The sequence below is a fragment of the Agelaius phoeniceus genome, chromosome 16 (assembly GCF_051311805.1).
Source record: "Agelaius phoeniceus isolate bAgePho1 chromosome 16, bAgePho1.hap1, whole genome shotgun sequence".
NCBI classification, from domain to species: Eukaryota; Metazoa; Chordata; class Aves; order Passeriformes; family Icteridae; genus Agelaius; species Agelaius phoeniceus.
In genome coordinates this window covers 7,607,380-7,628,066 of record NC_135280.1, presented here as the reverse complement: position 1 = coordinate 7,628,066, position 20,687 = coordinate 7,607,380, and the positions used below count along the sequence as shown (strand labels likewise).

General features: G+C 43.0%; 1 protein-coding gene across 2 annotated transcripts in view; it reads right to left on the bottom strand.

Moving 5' to 3' along the window:
* Positions 1 to 1,252: 1,252 nt before the first annotated feature.
* DCUN1D3 (defective in cullin neddylation 1 domain containing 3) overlaps positions 1,253 to 20,687 on the bottom strand; it is a 25,617-nt gene continuing 6,182 nt past the window's right edge. The window contains exons 1-4 of one of the 2 annotated variants that reach the window (XM_054644010.2): positions 17,131 to 17,154; positions 16,275 to 16,350; positions 11,042 to 11,574; positions 1,253 to 9,089 (exon numbers count right to left, since the gene is read on the bottom strand). In XM_054644010.2, coding sequence (XP_054499985.1) covers positions 8,606 to 9,089; positions 11,042 to 11,472 — 915 coding nt within the window. In that variant the 5' untranslated portion in view covers positions 11,473 to 11,574; positions 16,275 to 16,350; positions 17,131 to 17,154 and the 3' untranslated portion in view covers positions 1,253 to 8,605. Of the gene's footprint in view, positions 9,090 to 11,041; positions 11,575 to 16,274; positions 16,351 to 17,130; positions 17,155 to 20,687 lie in introns of those variants that run through there. The other variant, XM_054644009.2, reaches the window with a different exon arrangement.

Below are 20,687 nucleotides of genomic sequence, written 5' to 3'. Positions count from 1 at the left end.
CCCCTGGAACATCCAGGCCATGAGCCAGGCAAGGCAGGGCAGAGGCTGCAGCAGCTGCTCAGCAGTTAACAGCCAGCCCAGGAACTGCCTGGATTTCTGCACTCAGTGCCAGCTCCTGGAGCCACTGCCTCCTTTCTGGGAAAGTGCTGCACTCAGTCCATGGAAAGGAGGAATCAGTGATTCATACTTGGACAATCTCCACTTTCTCCTCCCTCCCTGACCACCCCCACCCTCCTGTCACACACCAAAAAAAAAAAGAAAAAAGAAAGAAGTTTCCTTGTGGCTGTGGGAGGGGCAAGGGATGTTTAAGGAAAGCACATGGATGTGTGGACTTTGCTCAGCCTCGCTTTCCACAGGGAGCTGGAAGCAGGATGAGGTGATTTGCAGCCTATCCTTTGCAACCATTGCCACTTGAAATAGAGGCTGCTTGAGCATCTCTTGTTAGCAAACAGAATTTCCAAGCACAAAGATGCTTAGGAGAGCTTTAGGCACTCCGAAAAAAAAAAAATTGAAAAATTAAAGGAAATGTTTGCTAAAAGGTTTGACCATGAGGGATTTTTTCATGTGAATTGGAATAGGCCAAGATAAAGCTGAAATAGTTACCATTCCAGAAGTTATTAAATACAGCTGATGGAATATTTATACCATCCTAGTTTCCAACCCTAAGTTCACTGGGCTCTCTCCTTATCTTGGGATTTGGAAGTTGGGAGTTGCTGCGTGGAGGAGGAGGCACAAATACAGGAAAGCAGGAGAAAGCCCAGAAGCAGCAGTGAGCAAGCAGAAGATGCTCATGTCAGTGTCATTGATAACTAAATTTAAAGCCACCTGAAAATTAAATCTATTATTCAGCAAGATGAATGCATCCAATTTTTTCTCACACAAAGGTACTTTGGCCAGTTCAGGTGAGCCTGGCATTCCTTTGGCTGCAGCTATTGCAAACTGGCATAAACAATAAGATCAGTGCTACTACAGAATGTGAGAGGGAGCCAGTGCAGCAGGAGCTCAGGCAGACTGACCCCAGCACTCATCCCTCTCTAAGGACTCACTCCTGTTCAAGCTGTTCACATCCAGCATCTCCTTGTTGCAGACACTTGCACTGCAAAGTTGAAAAAAAACCAGCCAGTTTAACCAGCCAGTTTTCCTTCCACACACTTAAAAATGTTGTGGTCGCCTCTCTACCAGGACTTAGCGAGCATCCAGGATCCTGCTGGAGAGACTGACATGACAAATAAAACTAGCAGAGTCCTACTCATAGGCATGAAAAAATAAGTAATTTGTCCCTTTTTAATTGAAAAATGTAAAAAGGACTTCAGCTTTAAATAAGACATTTTGTACAAAGCTTGAGCACAAAAAAGTGAACACCAATGTGTCATTGTGTAAACACCACAAATGTTACTCGTTTGTTCAGTAACGCACACAACAGTGCGAGTTCCCTTCCCAGTGGGTGAGATTGCTGTAGCTGTTCCCCTCCCCTCAGACCTTACTGCAATACAGGAAACCCAGAAGCTTTGGAACATTTACAGGCTACAGTAGTCAAGATACATTGTGACTAAAGGATTTTTTTTGTGTTTTTTTTTTTTTTTCTTTAAGGGGTTGGTCATTTAAATATACAGAAGTACAATAATCTCACAGGTAAATGAATGGCAGCTTGGATTAGAAAAAGCACCAAAATATTTAATATACATCTGGCACAAATTTCACAAGAAGTCAGTAATGGACAAACCAATGCTTTGCTTGTAAGAAAAGAAAAACTTCAGACTGTACTTAATGCTCTTCTTCCAAAAGGGACACAACAAAAACATTGCACTCAGGATTGCTATCAAGTAAAGACAACCTTCTTATCACACCCTATTTGCATTGTGCCTTAGATTGCACATTCCATAAGATGCTGTTTCCATTCTGTTCCAGACACCAACGGTGAGAAAATTCGATGTAAGAAAGGTAACTGTAAAACTACAAACCAATTCAGTAGATTGGGATTCAGCAGATGCATTGCCCTGGAATTCTCCCAGTTTTCCTCTAGATCAGGTTTCAAATTTGGCTGCATCCCCTTGAAATAAAGATCCTACATGAAACAGAATTTACTCCAGCTGTTTTCAAGCATTACATTTACACAGCACTTCTGATACTGCTGTCCCAAAGAGGAACCACGGGGCTGCTCTGTGACATGCAACACATTCATCATTTCCCAGAGTGAGGAATCTGGCTCATACAGGGTTATCTCCTGGGTAAGTCTGAAAAGGCAAAACACCCACAAAGAGCAGCAGATGTGCCCCTGCCCACCCTGGCTGGATTGCTGAGGAGCCCAGAGGCCCAGCAGGGACACACAGCCACACCAAGCCTGCTCCCAGTACTTCCCCAGTCACACTGAGTTACCTCTCTGGGAGCAAACACTACCAACACACATTCCTTCCACAGAGAGGGACTTGAGGCTGAACTGGGGCCTCAGGATCCACAAGAAAGAACAAGGCTGCACCAGCCAGTGCTCCCAGGCTGACCCTTCTCCACAGAGCCCATCAAGGCCTTGTGGTTGCTTCATGCCCTCAAGACCAGGCAGTGCAAACCCCAGCAGTGCTGGCTCAGGACAGAGCCCTGCCAGTGCCATCCATGGCTCCTGGAACTTGAGTTACTCAACAACTTACAGCACCAGGCCCTCCAACCCTCCTGCCAGCCCATCTCCTTTTCAAAGACTATTTCAAACTTACATAAGTGTATTTTCAAATAACTCTGTTTAGCATGACTTAAGAAGTCACAAGTTCCAAATATGGAGCACTGATCTGTGAAGTCCTCTAAGGTGTAACACTCATGGGAGCAGCTGCCAGCCTTCAGCTCCACTGATCCCCTGTGCAGGTTTGCCAGCTCTGGTCACACAATCTCCACTCTCACAGGCCCAGAGAAGAGCAAGAGTCAGCAGCTGTAACTGCATAAAATGGCAACATTCAAGTAAACACACTGCTTCAACAGTAGGCAACCTTTAGTCCAGATATAACTTACAGGGCATAAAAAGAAACACTTTACAGCACAAACACTGGAGATGGACTTTTTTTCCTGTGTGTGAAATGACACGTTATCCAAAAAGGGCTAATCTGAAGAGTGCAATTATGCAAAGATAGAAACTTTTTAAAAATTAAACAAAAAACAGTATTACCTACAGAACCTGTCGAATTTTCAAAGACTGAGGATTGCAATAGTAGCAAGGAACCGCTGCAATGTCAGTGATTTAAGGCAAGCTGTTAGGACAAGAACACACATGCTCTTTTCACCTGCTGGCTCACATGTCCCCCCCTGTTCTCTTGAAATAGATGCCCCTCCTGATAGTGCAAGAGGTCCCCCCCAAAAGCAGCTCTCACACTGGAGGGGTCCTGCAGCAGCAGCTGCCTCAGCACCGCACAATGGGGGATTTGCTGTGACAGGACCTGTGCTGCAGTTCCTTTGGGGAAGGAAAGGAAGGGCACAGATGTGTTGCATGGAGAAGAACACCCCCAATGCATTAATGAACACAGCTGAGCACCAAAGCCACTCTGGCATCTCCAGTTCTCTTGAGAACACTCCAGCTTTACTCAAGCACAAGGGTTTCATCCTGAGCAGGATTCTGACCTCAGGGAGAAAAAGGATGCGTGTAGCCTTTGCACTTTTGCAGCTCCCATCTTTGCTGGGTGGTTACAAGTCCAGTCCAACATGGAACAAAACACAGTATTTTTGATTAAAAGAAAAATACACTCATGGCACTGCATCAGGTGGGTTCCTAAAGCTTTTCAAGGGCAAATGAAAAGGCTGATGGCTCCCTCTTGGGGAGCAGCTGCTCCATCTTCAATTCACTGTCAGCACAGGCAGCCTGACCAGGGAAGAGGACGTGTGGTGACAGAACCCCTGAGCCACAGCCACAGCCACAGCTCTGCTCAGCTGCTCTATTGCACTCCAAAAGTAGCACCCGGGAGGACCAACTCTGGTTTGCAGCTTGACCCGGCCCCCTTCCAAAGGGTCCTTTGCATACAGGTTAAACACAGGATACCAAAAACTATGGCAAATAGATAATACTTAACTTGGGTCAATTAAAAAAAAATAGATTATTCATCCAGGCATAAAATCCTGGGACGAAAGGATGGTAGCCTTAAACTATTCAAGTCTAAGAACAAGAGGTAGAGATACCTACGTACTTCATGGTGAAGGAGTTACAGCCTTCTTTCTATCTTACAATCTCATGAATTTCACTTCAGTTCACACCATAAAACCAAAGGTTCGATCTTCAACAGACCAGAGAGAAAATGTTAACACTGGTGGGTTTGTTTGCACACAACAAAATTTAAGCAGACACTTTGCTTTAATACTTATTTGAAAAAATATGTTTTTCTCCATATTGAAGGACTACCCTGAAGAATTTTAAATTTCAGGTTAAGCATCTTCCTTTTTAATATGAAAGGCTAAATTCACATGCACATACTTTGAGCAGAGTGGGCTCAGGGGAAGAACTGGGTGCCCAATTTACTGAGGACCTCCTAGAAAAGCATCACACTGCAGAACGCAAGGCTGCGAGACCCAGAAACTCACAATGACTCTTATTTACCAAAGAATGGGAATGATGTAACCTCAGCCAACAAACTGCACCACAACTGAGGTGCCTATTAAGTACATGGTGTTTCTTGAACTTTGTTGGGCTTTTTTGGAAACAAGGCTCATGCTGACAGTGTCACACAAAGTCTAAGGTCACTGGTCAGTGCACAGCCTGGGAACCACGGGTGACAGGCTAGCCCTGGATCCATGGCTTCTTCAGGCTCTGATGGACACACAGACTGAAATAAAGTCACCCAGCAGAGCTGCTGCTGCCCCAGCACTGCCACAGGAGCAGGGGCTGCACCCTCTGCACCAACCTGAGCAACTCAGACCCAGCAGAGCAGCCAGAGCTCATTCCATGCTCTGAACTGCGCCTGGCTGAGACCTGCCCTGGTTCAGAGCTGGGCCAGCCTGGGGAGGCAGCTCTCACAGCCCCAGCTGTGTCTGTGCCACCTGCCAGACCTGTGGTCCTTCTCCTGTGGTCCTTTCACCAGGACTGCACAGTACTAAAAAGCTGTAATTCTCCATGTAGAATAGCACCAGCAGCAAATAAACTCACAATTTGGGGTTCAATTCCAACTCATTGCCTCAGTCATGTTTTATGGCCAGCTATGGGCAGGATCTTTCAAACCCTTACTTGAATCAATAGAGAGTCTTTGACCTCAGAAATGCACCCACACAAGGGAAAATTAGCACGATTAAGCCTCCAGTTGATCTGGAAGCCAAATTTTACAGGTGTTGCAAGCTATAATATGGTGTAGGTGGTCAGTGTTTTATTACTAGGGGCTAAAGTTTACAGGAGTTGTATTTCTTTGCATATAAGAGAAGGCAGTAAAATGCCACAGATTGTGGATATCAGACCAGTTTTCCAGTATATTACTCCAACTATCTATATAGTTATCTATAGTTATTTATCCCAAGTTGCAGCAGATTCACTACATGCATAAAGTTTCCTAATGCATAACCTAACTTTTAAAAAAATTAAACTGTTGCAATGGTTTCAAGGATTTCATCAGCATCACTGCTCACTTACAGTCCTGTGCCCTACACGATGAAGAATTAAATTATATAAAAATGAAGAGTGAATGCATTTGGCCTGTTCCACAGATATTCACAGTTTAACCATTAAACAAGCATATTTTCAGAGGCTCCAATATTATTAAAGACTTCTCGGAGACACACACACAAACCCCATTCCCTCACCCCAGCATTACAGAGTCTGGGCAGTCTGGTTTGGGATCACAAAATCACCAGGCAATCCAAGAGGTCTGACAGCCCCACTCACTGCCAGCACTGCCCGAGAGCTGCACCTTCAGCTCCTGCTTCAGGAGTTTAAAACTGACACAGGTCTGGTTTGCATTCTGTCAATGGTAATGAAAGGACTAAAATTAGGCTAAAGATAAGTGATACTTCCCCAGATAGATCATTTGGCTATTTTTGCAGGTACCCTGCCCAGTGGGTGGAGCTGCTCCTGCCTGGCTGAAGCAGCAGAACAGGAGCAGGGCTGTCCCCCACACTGAACTCGTGGGTAATGGTATGTCCTTTCCCCAACAGGAAACCAGATTTTCCCTTCCTGTGTGTTCACCTCTGCCTTTAAAAAGCAGCTGTGTTACCTCTGATACCTTAAAATGGCTGAGCCTGATGCGCTACAGATTGATTTCCTCACTGCTGTCCACATTCCAACCACAAGATAAACACCTTCCTTAAAGAGCTCTATCCCTCATCCTTTAGGGCTGCTGCATGCTAGGGTGTAAATCAGAAGCTGCCATCTGGTGAGCTACCCATTTGAATAGTTACTCTTCACACTCTGGACATTTTAAATTTCCTTTAGGGGGAAAAAAATAAGTGACAAACAAAGCATTTAATAGCTGAATGAATGAAGAGTCTCAAACTTACAAATACAGTCTTCATTTACTATCAAATCAGTCTCCATTTGGAACTTTTCCTAACAAAGCAGCCTCTGTTGGGAAATTTATTTTAGTCTTTTAAAAATAACAGCACCAGCAAAAGTCTCACCATAAATTCAACGATTCCAGCACGAGTGCTTTGGCCTGCTTTGCTCACCAAATCACAATAAGGTTTTGCTGCCAAACACTTTAGTGCCACAGAAAGTTAGAGAAGCAAGGACAAAGCTTTGGGTGTATTTACCCATAAAACAGCAACTTCAGGGCTCTCCTGCAAAGGGACAGATTCAGCTGTATCTAAAACAGCCACATTTGCTTTCCACAGCTCGTCTCCCAGCAAGAGCATCACGGACCAAACTCTCCTTTTATTAGATGAAAGAGATGCTATCTGTGGCTTGTGGGTTTGTTTTTAAACAGTTTGCATTACCCACACTTTGTTAGTGATTTATGACCTCCAAGCCAAGCCATTGCAGGGCTGCATACCAGCAAAGCCAGACCCAGAATTTGGGTAGATTCCACTCCTCTCTCTGCTAACCCCTGTGGGGCACAATAGATGTGCAAAGCACAACACCCTGGACCTGTGACAAGCTCACCACTTAAAACCTGTTTCCCTTTAGTTTTAAAACCCTTATATCACAAAAGCCATTAGATGCTATGGATGACTGTCTAGGCTTTGTTTTGTTTTGTTTTGTTTCAGCTGAAGTTGGTTTATGATCCTGAAATGCAGCTCTGAAAATAAAAGGTGTGTAACAGAAGTGTATCAAATTCATTAAGCCAGCACTTGGCTATACAGAAAGCCTTGGCAATCAATCCTTTTACCAAAAGGTGTAAAAAAGTTGACATACTAAAATTAAAAAAGGTAGCATCAATAACCAAAAAAGTTTCAACCAGTGTTAATAAAACTCCCTTTAAGTCACAACAATTTCAACAGGCAAATAGTCCCAATACAGGCATTGTAAAATAATAAATTGACTCCTATCCAAATATTATCAAATCAGTCTAAAAATGACTCATCTACACTGCTGTCATTAAGAACACATTAAGAATTCACTTTGTCATCAGATGCCGATATTGTTGCTCCAGAAAGTGTGGAGTATTAACTGCAATTTAGCAATTAAACATATGCTTTAAAAAATTGGTTTGTCAATATTAATGCAAAAGATAGTTCCTTAGATAGAAGTACTGTGCTTGCCAGACAAGTAAGGTAATACTTTAGGTATAAATCAAACAAATTAAAGCAGAATTATACCACAGTTTTCCTTGAAGACTTAGGATTTGTGTGTTGCTTCTCTCAATGTTTAGCAAACTTAAGAAGCAGAACCTTTGGTTCTTTTAGTCAAGTAAAAATATTCTCATGTAACCACAAAAATACAACTTCCAGAGAAAATGGAAGTCCATCAACAAGTCCACTTTCAATAAAACTGAGGTAGTACTGCTCTTTTATTATGTGAATGTGTAAAGAGATTTAGATATAAATCGTCATCTACCACTCAGTTGACTGACAGGTACAGTAATTTTATAAAACAATCCCAACATTTAGTTTGAAAGTCCAAAAAAAGGAATGATCTGGACTCATTCACTAGGAGTTAGCTCAAAATGGGAATTAGCCATATTACAAAAAGCTGTTGCTTATGTTGGTTTTTAGAGCCTTATTACCCAGGATTAATGCATTTATAGTTAACACTGCTGTTCGTCTCGGTATAAAACCTTAAAATTATTACAGCCTAAAATTTCAACAATGTAAACAGCACTACACACAGTACAGACCTGCCCTGACAGATGTAGTATGAAAAAACTTAATCTGGCACTGTATAATTTAGCAATGTTAATTTAACCTAACTAAAAAGATCTACATTGTGCAAGAAGTATCAGACTTACTTATACTAATCTGAAGTCTTAAAAATAAAATAAAATAAAAAAAATGCTTAACTTGTAGCCAGGGTCAAATATTTCAGGGCAAGAGTAAAAGGAATAACCAAAATTAAGAAAGTGCCTAAAACATGATACAGCATTTTAGAGCCCTTTCAAAGACAAGGCAGAAAAAGGTGTAAAGTAGAAAAATCTGGAGCCTCGGTAATTTCCAGAAACATCCAGAGTTTACATTTCGTGAAGGGCAAGGAGTCGCTCTGGTCGCTGCCGCTCAGCCGCCGCTAGGTCTGTCCGTCCGCACAGGGCCCCTCTGTGTCCGAGGACAGAACGCTTTTGGTTTCCTCCTCCTTTTTCCTCCGCTCCATTTCCCACTCCACAAAGGTGTCAAACAGACTCGGCCAGGCCTCGTCCTCGCTGTAGTTGCTAAGGTCCGGTCCAATCACCTGAGTAAAATTTAGAAACATGTTCCACGTGTCCCGGGAGATTCCCTTGATTCCTGAGGGGTTCTTGATTAGGAAGTGTAACCACTGGTCCAAAATAGGGGGCTTGTTTTGGGTGAAGACTAATTTCCAAAGGGCAATGGCTATTTCCCGATGTAGCGACCTCTGTCCTTCTTCAGAGTCCAGGCCAAACTGGAAAGTGAAACGATAGAGATCCTTGAATTTATCCTCCTGCTTGGCTTCGTTTAGGAGGCTGGGGAACCTTGCACAAATGCCATCAATGCTGTCTGCATTTATTGCTTTGCAGCCTTCAAAAAACTCCTTCCTGTTAAGCAAGAGAAGAGAAGTTAGAGAGAGCCCTTCCCACCGACCTCACGAACACGTCCTGTCCCCGTTCAGCTACACCAAATCTAAAAGAGGATCACCTGGACAAGACAAGCTGTACCCTCAGCCCCAGACAAGCTGTACCCTCAGCCCCAGACAAGCTGTACCCTCAGCCCCAGTGGCACACGGATTTTGGCACAGGAGCCACTGGAAAGACAGACAGGTCCAAGGCACTCCGTAAGGCATGGGGAACCACACACAACCCCCAGGTCTGCTGGGACACTGTTAACATTTGAAAGATTCTGCTCTCTGACTTTTCTGGACATTTCCACATCCTGGAGTGCCTTTCACATTAAAAAAGTTAATCCAATTTGCCACAGAAGAAATTCTAAGTGTTTGAAACTAACACATTTACCCCAACTTGATTCAATACTGCTGATGTGTAAATGCCCATGCTCTGGGTGAGCTGTTTGCAAGGGACAGAGCAGTTGACTTCTACTTTTGCTGTGGTTTTTGGTTCTCTTTCAGCCTGAAACACCAAAGGGGAGCCACTGGTGTCAGTCAGCAAGGCATCTGCTGAGAGCATGGAAGGGAGCACAGCATCACAGGGGCTACAGCGCAGTGCACGGACCCTGCTTGAAGCCAAGTGGGACATGTTTAGTTCCAGTCTCTCTGATGCTTGTGAGCAGATGTCACAACCAGGTGTAACAGCCAACCAGGTGTAACAGCCAACCAGGAGAGCCAGCAGGCTGACACAGGACAGGCTGGAGGGAAGGCAAGAGATGGAGCAGCACTCAGGAGAACAGACCACAGCACTTTCCTTGACGCAGAATCCATCAGCACCTGTACCAGAGGGTGTGCCCTTCAACAAATATAACCTCTCACAACTAGATTTGTCCTCTCCAAGGAAATTAAAACCATGTTAATAACACTCATGGTAGCTGTGCAGAATCACAGACACTATTTACAATTCCTTTACCATCTTAGCAAATACCTGTGTCATCAGCCTCCAGTAAATCCACATTTGCATTCCAGAGTAACTCATCCCTTTGACACACACCCTCAGCCACAAAGACTCTGAAGATGCTGTCCAGTGCACAGCACAGGCTTGGGTCAAGGCTCTGAACACCAAAGTAATAAGCTCAGTAAAAATAAGCAGCATTACTCAAACCAATCTACATAGGGCAAAATAAAAAAATTCCTTCTCTCCCTGCCAGTCCTTGTAGGCACTCTTCCCTTGCTCTTACCTGGATATTGCTAATCAAGCTGGGGGACTCTGCTGCAGTTTGGGTTTGCCTCTTGCTTAGTGGGGGAAGTTTTAGCCATTCCTTTGTTTCCTGTAGCATCACACATGCTGTCAGCCTGCTGACTGAGCCCCTTGTCCAGAAGGGCACACAGCACTTTGAACAGCAATCATTTGTCAGCTAGTATGAAACAGCTACAAGTGTCAAAACCCTCACATTTCCTTCCCTCTCCATGCTTTAACAAGATTACTCTTGGAAAAAGACATTAAGTGTTACACTGCTTGGACAGGAACAATTCTGTCATTCTTTCACAGACTGTTAACAGAGTTAGTAGCAATTACTAAAGAATCTCACATTACTGTAAAGGAGAAATTAATTTCAGTGTCCAATCTTACCACCAAGATAATGCTGGATACAGTAAATTGCTTCTGGTAAATCAAGAATAAATTCATGTCTACAGAATCTCACTACACTGTTCGTCACTAGCAGCATAATGGCCAAAACCACATTTTCTAAAATCCAGTGTGAGGGGAAGGGGAAAAGAAGACAATACAAAGCTTACCTTCTGCAGTGGTAGGAATTAATTTGATCAAAATGCAAGTGTTAGAAGAAATAAGTAAGTGAAGCTAATGAGGCTGTCTCTCCAACATACTGCTGACAGGATATACTTTAACATATGAAAATAATTACAAGTTCTACAAGAACTAACCTTGTAAATTTGCACATGGTAGCAGCCTGGAATTTCCAAGCCAAAACTAGTACTTTAAATTCAGTGGGATCAACACAGAGGTCATTGCAAAATCGTTCCATTCCTTCTTCCAGTATGGCATCTTCCCGCTCGTCCTTGTACCTCCTGAATAACTCCCCAATCCTCTGAAGAGAAGATTCCTCTGCACTGCAAACAGAGTCTTTCTTTGTATCTCCAGAAAACGTTGGAGGCTGACTGGACTCTACAGCAGCATCTGTTTTCTTTGTCCCGTTCACAAGAATGTCTCCTGAAGCCTTCCCGCAAGCTGAGCCGTGGTCGTCTTTGTGGACTGCACTTCTCTTGCTGTGGGACTTGCTGCCAGATTCCCTCTCCCCATTTTTGCTGCCAAGGGTAGAAGAAGGGTTCTTGCACTTGGTGACACACTGGCCCATGATGGTGCAAGCCCAGCTCCTAGCACGGTCCCCCTGCCCTTGGACACCCTCGCAGCTGCTCTTCAACACATCTCACCTTGCCATCAGCAGCGCTCAGCTAACCTGAAAAACAGTGTCACAGTCAAACTGCTGCCTCTCTGTGGAGAATGGTTCAAGGATTAAATGTAGGATAACACTTGCCATTAAGCAGTCAACTTCAGGATATTTAAGCTTTGCATACTGAAAAGGAGCAGTGTACACAAGGCTGGAATATGCCATAAATTTTGGGCAATTTCAGGCTGTTTTACCTAGAAATCAATGCAGCTCACTCAGTGGCTACACTATACTAACGGGTCCTAATAAAGGAAATTCCTAAAATTCTTACTGCAGCATAGGTTACAAAGAGGTTGATTCATGTACAGGCTTCATCACAACAGACCACTCTAACCCAGAAATACTTTAAAGGAAATGGTTTTTAAAAGTATACCCACATTTTATATCTAGAATATAAAACACTGAAACAAAGCAAGGAAAGGAGGACAGGGACACTGATGGGACAACCTGGCAGAGACCTAAGCATTGGATCTAGACTGTACCTCCAGCAAATCAGCAAAAGGGACTTCTCAGGGAGGGGGGAGGAAGGGGCTGGCTGTTGGCTGGTTTTGGGGAGGAGGAGAGAGAGTGAAAGTTGTGTGTTTGTTTTTAACAGAGTTTGGAATCTAGTGTTTGTACTTAAAACACACACAGAGTGTGCCTGCAGAAAGGAGGCAACACTTCTTATGCAAGAGGGTATTCAGAAATTGTTCATTGTTTCAAGTGGGCTCCTCCCTTCAGGTAAGGAGACAGACAGGGGAGGGGGCCTTCTTAATGAAACTTCTTCAGACAGACACACATGCAGATAAGAAGTAGTAATTCCAGTTCAGAGGGGTTTTTTTTAAAACAAAAATTAAAATGCCAGAATGATTTCATCATACTCTTTATAAATCACAAAGCCCTGCATATTTGGAAAAGATATTTTGCCCAGAGAAAAGGGTTCTCCAATTTTCCCTGTTAAAACCAAACTAACACTGACACTGCCCTATCAGTGAGCAGCCACACCAAGGACAGTCTGTTTCTCAGAAATGTCAGCTCCAAGAAAGCAATTGCTTATCACAGTCCTCCTTTACCCACTAATTTGCATTTCACCTCTGCTGTCAGTTAGGCAAAAGCTTCAAACATAAAAATTTGGTTTGCTGTGACTTTGTGTATAGCTTCCAGTTTAGAATTAGAACAAGAAAGAAGAGAGATAAAAATTTAAAAATTAAGAAATACAATAGAAATACATGTCAGTTTTACTGTATTCTTTCTTGGGTAAACCTTTACTGAGACTGAAGTCCTCTTTAAAACTGTAAACCAACAGCAGCAACAAGTACAGATGAATTCTCAGATATCAGGATTACAAAAATAAATCTCTCAGCCATTATACCTGTTTTGACAAAACAGCACATGTGCAGCTTCATGAGCAAAAAAATGTTGCCAGTGGAACTACAGCAGTCAAGATGCTGGTTTTGACTACCTGGCTTCCCTTTCCCTCCCCAGTCCCTTTTCTTAAGCACATAACCCACACACAAAACTAGCAAATACCTATTTTTTAAGCAGCCAAAGGAACAAAGGTATTATATATTCTTTCATCACAATGCTTTAAAGAGTAACTTTGCAGCATCATTTTTATAGGCAAGCAAAGTTTGATTGAATGTATTCAAGAAATTTGCAATAATTTTTATTTGAAAGGATATATAAAAATATGCATGTCAATATAAATAATCCATAGGACAATTTCACTGGTCCTTGGTACTTGACAGCTCTGTGAGTTGTGAAGCACAGCCTGGCACTGATTTCTGTGCTGCCAGGTGCCTGAGCAACATCGTCCTCTCCAGTCTACACCAGTCATTATTTCATTACACCAAAACAAACAGGATATTAGTAGGCAGTGTAAAAACTGCTTAGTGATTAACTCCCACATACCAGCTTTCCCCTCCTCAATCTTTAAATTCATCCAAATTCAAATGCTCAATCTACACTAATTCTTGTTCTTCCATCAGTTTCTCAGAGGCAGCTAGCACCACACTGGACAAATTTTTCTTTAGAAAGAAGTATGCAGCTAAAAGAACAGAATAAAAAATCCCAAGTACAAACTAGCATTAGAGTTTAAAGCAGAGCTTAGGTAGCATAGAAAACTTTCTGCTCAAAGATTTAACAGCAGTTATTAGCTATTGGTGATTTGGAACAGCTTTTCCCTATGGAGGAAGGGGAAAGTTAAGGAACAGCTGCCTATTAGTGAACAGTACTTTCCTCTAAAGTAGTCAAATCACACACATTGTAATTGACAGATGAATCCAATTCACTTGAGGAATCCCAATTTGAATTTTTTTAAAGGCAGTTTGCAAGACTGACATCCTGTGTCCACAATTTTCCTAATAAAAGTGACTCATGCTGTCATGCTTCCTAAGCAACAGCTTGTATTATTGATGATAACAATCTAATGTTCAGGTTTCCAAAGTGACATCACCAATGTGATGAAACTGATGGGTTTTCAAGTCATTTGCTGTCACAAAAAGAGCACTACAATTGACAGGGGGAAGATCTGCCAGCATTATTAGACACCTGTATGTAAGGCGGTGCCTCACTGGCAGTTTCCAAAACCAGGCAGTCCCAGTAGCATTAACCCCTAGATGCAAGTTATCCACCTCCCTCACATTGTACCCCTCTAACAAACACATTTTCTGTGCTCCTACTTGCCTTCCAAAGAGCTGAATGCTGCTCCTGAACAGCCACTGCATGAGCACACCAGCACTGCTCTTCCCTGCAGTAACAGAGTTCTTCCTTCCTCCTCCCCACCAAGGAAGTTTTCAGAGCACCATCCTACTCCTTATGAACAAACACTAGAAGATACTGATGTACAGTTGCTGCAATTCCTCACTTTTCTTCTACAAGAAACTTGATGCCATGTGCCAGATACATAGAAGCATTCTACCCCAAAAATAGCAAAACCAGCTTGGAAAAAAAATCCAGACTGCATCCGCTGGCAGCTCGTGCATGTATCTGGTTCTGTAAGAGAAAAGTCTTTTGGCACTCCATCAGTTACCCTTTGTAAATCGCCTTCGTGAGCTGGATCCTCTTCACTAACGAGTCACCTCCGCTTCCTACGTGACTCAGGTTTCAAGGCATGAAAGGAACAAGAGCCTTGGAAGGAGACAGAAACAAGTGGGAGAAGCCGGCCCTTTTGTTATGGAAGGCTGGAGAGAGGATCTAATTGCAGCATCAGGAGCTGCAGGGAAGGCAGAGCTCAAGGAGTGGGAGAGAGCACCCTCAGGAAGGTGAACAGAGCTGTGTGTTCACTGCAGAGCAAAGTGACTGTCACACAGCACAAGGACCTGCAGAGAGATTTCCCAGCTGGATCAGGAACTGCAAGTATTATTGTGTACCCAAAGGTTAGGCTGGATTGGTGGCAAAGCATCAATTCCCAAAAGGATCAGTTCCCAAGAGCAAAATTACTAAGAGGCTTGTACAGCATAAAAGCAAGACATAAAAGGCAGCAGTGACCACTGCTTTTGCTATTCTACTAAAAAGGATCAAGATTCAGGGCTAAGGTTGGAATGTGCTCAGTGCTACAGGATGCAGTGCTCCCAAAGAAGTCTATTACTCAGAAAAGTATTGAGCAATAATCTCCAGTACATATGAATCACCAAGATGCCCATGAGGCCATCCTCCTCTTGCAAAGCAGAGATCCACAATGACCTCCTCTGCACCTTTCCAGAAAGGAGTCAGCAGCTGGGAACACAGGAAGATGAGTGCTGGTGAATACAGCCAGCTAAAGCCAGGTCACCCTCTAAGAACAAAGGATGTGCAGAGCCATATGGCCCCACACATTAAATGAAAACCTAGAGAAGATTACAAAGGCCTTGCTTAATGCCTGGGGGGCTTTTTGATTTGGTGGGGGTTTTGTGTGGGACTTTTTTTCAAGTCCTGTAAGGAATTTGCAGCATTTCTCCTCCATTTTCAAGTGACCAGATCACACATAACCCAAAATTTGAAGGGAGCAAAACAAAGTGACTCAGTAATAACTCTCAATCATACAAGCACACCGTGGCACAATTGAAAACAGCACTAATGAAGTGTGGGGGGGAGCTGGCAGGAGGAGAGAAGATGCAAAGGAGATATTTAAGTAACCCAGTATTTTTCTATGATGACTGATGTCATTGTAGTAATGGAAATTATTGGATATGTCCAGAGAATAACAAGCAAAACAAGCATTATGCTGTTTAATAAAGTGTTGCATCAGAAGGTATTTATAATGAGTTTCAAAACTCATTACAAGTATCAAAAGTATCAAGAGAGTAGAGGAAAAAGCTTTCCATACATTTAAGAAGACCTCAAAGACAAATTTAGGAAATCTCATAACAAAAGGGGAAACAGCTCAGCCAACCATTAAATCCCTTTCCAAGTAGCATTTCACCAGCTAAGGCAAAGACAACATAACTAGAGCTTAACTAAGCTTCAACCCAGCCTCAGCTTTTCACAAACACTTGAGGACAGTCTAAGACTTTTACAGAACTCCACTATGCATTATCTACCTTTTAATGGCTAGGGACACATGACTTTAAAAACAGCTGAGAGTAGGGAACAGTATCATGGATGCCCTGCCTGTTTGCAGCCCTGAACAGATACAGAGCTTCCCACTGGGGAGGCAGGAGAGGATCACTGCCACTGCTGAAGCAGAAGCAATTGCTGCTCTAACAATTGTGCTGGACAAGTGATCTTGTAAGCAAACATCTCGTACTTACATAGTTTCAGCTACACAGGGAATCATTCCACTTGCTTCACAGCTTCCTTCAGGCTCCCTGGCTTCCACATAGAATGCTGGAAGACAAAAGACCACACAAATCTTTACCTTTAGAAGAGGCTATGAAAACCATGAAATGCACCAAATCACTGAGAACCAACTGTGTATTTAATAAAACCCTTCAGAGCCAAACTCCATTTGTTCAAAGAGTCATTTTAGGAAAAATTAATTCACTTTTTTGACTTACAAAGTAGCATTAACTCTGCATTGTCATATAAACCATAGAACAGGTACTGAAAACAACAGACAAATTCAAATGTTTGTTTGCAGTAAATACACACTTCCAGATACTTTCATGGCTTTCAGCATAGGAGAGGTAATTCCTCATTTCATGCACTCAAAGCAAAGCAGAGGACATGCTATCACTGTCACTGCATGTTAGCTGAGCACTGTTTAATCTGTGAATGCCAGACAGCTGCTACCTAGCAAAGCATAATTTGGGTCTGGAGAGTAATTCTCTTTTTTCATTCTCTAGCACATTCTTTTCCATGTTTGTTTTCCCATGTTCAGTCAAGCTGGCTCCACTTCACTTCTCTTAAATGCACAGCTCTGCTGTATAAGGAGGAACCTCTGAAGAGGACAGACAAAGCTATGTCTGGTTTGAGTAGCAAGAGCTGCAGCCCCCAGTCAACACCTCTGTATCTGATCTAGTAGAAGAACACAACAAACAAGAAATCTCTGGCAAAGCTCCCCTGCTCTACCATGCTAACATAAACACTAAAACATCTCGTTTTTACAGCTCTTAGTACATCTAGGGAGCAGACAGGTGATCAAAAGCTGCCTTGCTGCATACTTACCTTTTACAGGAGATTTACTTCTTAGGAAACAAGTAGAAACATTAGCTTGTTCAGAGCTTCCTTCAGCAGAAAGAGGGAGGTGAATATAGAAAGACAACCATGAAACTATATCTTGTCACACATGCCAATCTCCATGTGAGTTTTCCCCAAACCTGAATCCTATATGTGGATTAGGAAAACTTGACTGACACATAAAACCTAGTTCAGACCAAAGCTGTTGATAGAACTTAAAAGCCTCAAACATTTCAAAATGCCTGGAAGCTCTGGAGTGGTACTTTCACTCATATACACACACAGAGCAAAAACATCCTCACAGAATGATTTTTAGGCATTTACTGTTGAGATGGAGACCAAAAAGTCTACTTCACACTGGGTTTATACAGTCTGCTCCCAAACCTCATCTTCCACACAACCAACCACCCTTTTTCCCTCCTCCATGGCTTCACAGCTCTTTCAGCAGACACTCCAGTGGGTGCACAGCCACCAGGCAGCTTAACATGCAGGGGAGCAGAGGAGTGTCTGCCTCTCTCAGGGTAGAAGTACCAGCTTGAATTTCTTCTTATTTGACCACAGCATCCCATGAATTTCAAGAATTTAAGAAAATGTAGCATCTGGCACATCCAAGTTAATTTCTTTTGGCCTCCTGCATCTAAATAATTCCTTTTATAAATCACCAGGGAGGAACACAGGGCGCTGTGCAACCTCATTCCCCAGGAACCTGTTTAAACATTTTACAGTTCACATTTTGAAAAATCATTGTCATGGCAACTTTTTGCAATGAACTACTTTTCAAACATATCTGTATTTCTTTGGAAGAGATCTATGATCCCATGATCCACCAAATCTCCATTTCCAATTGACTTACTGCACGTACTGGAAGCAAACACTTATTTCAAGTTCAAAAGAAGCTGAATCTAATGGAGATCAGCCTCACCCAGCAAAAGCCAAACTTTTTCAGGTTGTTTGAAGTAATTTCCATGTTGGCTGACCCATACACACACGCACACTGACTGGAGCCAGAAATTTTAATATGTTAAAACCTCCAGCTACAATTCTTCCCCTTTCCTTATATTTCTATTCTTCTGAGTTGTCCGTTTAACCTTTTCAAAATTTTTAATGTAGTAGAATGTGTAAACTTTGACAACACAATCATGGGCTATGGAACAAAAAGTTAGTATGAGTTAGGAGTTATAAAATCAAGCTCTTCAAGGCTGTATTTAAAGGCTGTCATAGGCCAGCAATGCACTGACTTCATCCTAAATTGTGTACAGTGAGTGCAGCAGGGAGAGAGGCATCAGCCTTTTGGTGGCACAGGTTTTGGTTCAGCCCCTGGGCCAGAGCTGCAAGGTGTGGCTGTGGTCACCAACACCCCTGTCTCTCCCTGTGCTGCTGAGGAGCAGCCCCATCACAGCACAGTAACTCACACAACAGCCTGCACTGCTCATTAGCACCCCTCAGCAGCCCAGTGAGTAAATAGTGTGGGCCCGTGGGACGATGGAGGCCTCTGTTTTGCTCACCTGGCTCTTTTCACACCTGTGTCTAACCCCTGGGATTTGGCTCTCCTGAGCACTGGGCAGGAGGATCAGTGCAGGCCCTCCACACTCCCAGCAGCTTTCCCAGAGGTAAGAGCAGGCAGCCTTCTCACCAAAGGCAAATTTCTTTGCTCCCCTGTGGGGAATCAGTGAAGCATCATTGGTACTGTTTCCCTCTTCAGCAGGCAGAAATTAAAAGGATCAGCTCTGTGTGGAAGGTTTCACTGTGCAGTTCAGAGCTCTACACCACAGCACCAAGCACTTGGAGCACCAGTGTTACAGCATAAGCCAAACTTCAGTCAAAGCCAGCACATTACAGAAACTGCTTCTTTCAAGTCTGAACCTGCAATGACACTTTCTCAGCAGAAGCCCTCTGAGTGCAGCACAATGGCACATTATGGGCCCTCAGGAGCCCAGAGCACACCTCACCACATCCCCAGCCAAGCGCTGCACTAGCCCCTGTGTCACACTGAGCTGCTCCACACCACTGCTCCACAGATACTTTTATGCAAAGTTACTCAAGAGGAAGTCTAAAAGCAGGAAAGTCCTGCTGCAATTAGTTAAATTGAATTATTAGTTTGTGAGGCTTCCTGCAGTTGAAGAACCTTTCAATGAATTGCAGACAGTAATGGTTTTGTGGGCAGATACATGAGAACTTTACCAATCTGTTCCAAAACAAGATAACAAAACTATTTCTGATTAACCTCAGTCTGAGCTTTGGAAACAAAACAGCTTTAGAAACGTGATCAAACTGGGTAAAATTTGTCTCTACAGAACATGCCTGCAAAGAGTAGAAGCCAGTGGTACAGACACCTGAAAAGGAAGCATGCAGAGCTCCAGCTGCCACCTGGCAGAAGGCTGAGTGGCAGCCTAGGGGAAACCAAGGCAGGCAACAGCGATGTTGGGGGCCTGGATACTCTCTCAAATAAGAAATGGACTTCTCTGAGAAAGGGCATACTGGAAAGGCTGAACTACCTTGGAAGGGAAGGCCAGTACAAATACACAAAAAGAGAATCAGAAACAACTTCACCATATTTACAGTCCCTCATGCTGGGCCAGGTCTCAGGGCCACAAATCAGAGCTATCAGCAAATCTCCTCCTAGAGGAACCCCCCCAGCCACCAGGATGCAGGCAAAAGTCTCTTCACAACAGCTGAGCCTTGACCTGGTATGATGTCACTCCAAGTCCAGAGCTTACTCATCAAAGGAGATTTTTCCATTCAAGACTGGGCAGAAGAAACCTGCTTCCTGCACTCTTGAAGAGCACCTGACTCTGCAGGCACTCACAGAGCACGACACCACATTTCATGTTCAAAGTTCAACAAGTAGTCTCAAGAAAAAATGGAACAGATGCTTCAGATCTGTAGTTCACTGTGTGCAGCCAATTGTGTGAGGCTAGCTTAAGGAAAAATAAATAAAAATGTGAAAAATGATAGGCAGAGAAAGACTTAAGCACCTTACTACTTTTTCTTATGAAGATACATTCCTTAAGTAGCTTTTTCAGCAGACACAAATGCATCATCCTTGAATCCCTCCCTTCCCTTTACATTCTCTAACCTCACAATACCTTACTTACTGATTACTTCTCATTGTTTTTCCATTTGGCCCCATTAAAAAGTTTTCAGTTGTTTCCTATTATGTGCTTCATCTTACTTTATTAGGTGGGTGGAATGATTTGTTAGGATTATTGTATTTTCAAAGAACAAACTCAAGTCCAGTTAGCTAAACAGAATATAATTTTAGAAGGGTGCCTTCAGGTGCTTTTGTAATGTAAATAAATTAATGAACTAATTCAAGCAGCAGCAGTACTTGGTTTGAGAAGTCTATTTAAGCTATGAACAAGACAATGGGCAGAGGGGAAATCAAGACAGCCAAATAACAGAGCTGTTCAAGATCATGCCATCAGTTTTAAGTAAAGCTGAAACCAGAACCCAAATCAGATTCCATTCAATTCCCTACCTCATACATACTCAGACATGAACAAACTCATTTATTTCACTGCACATAATTCAACCACCTTCAAAAA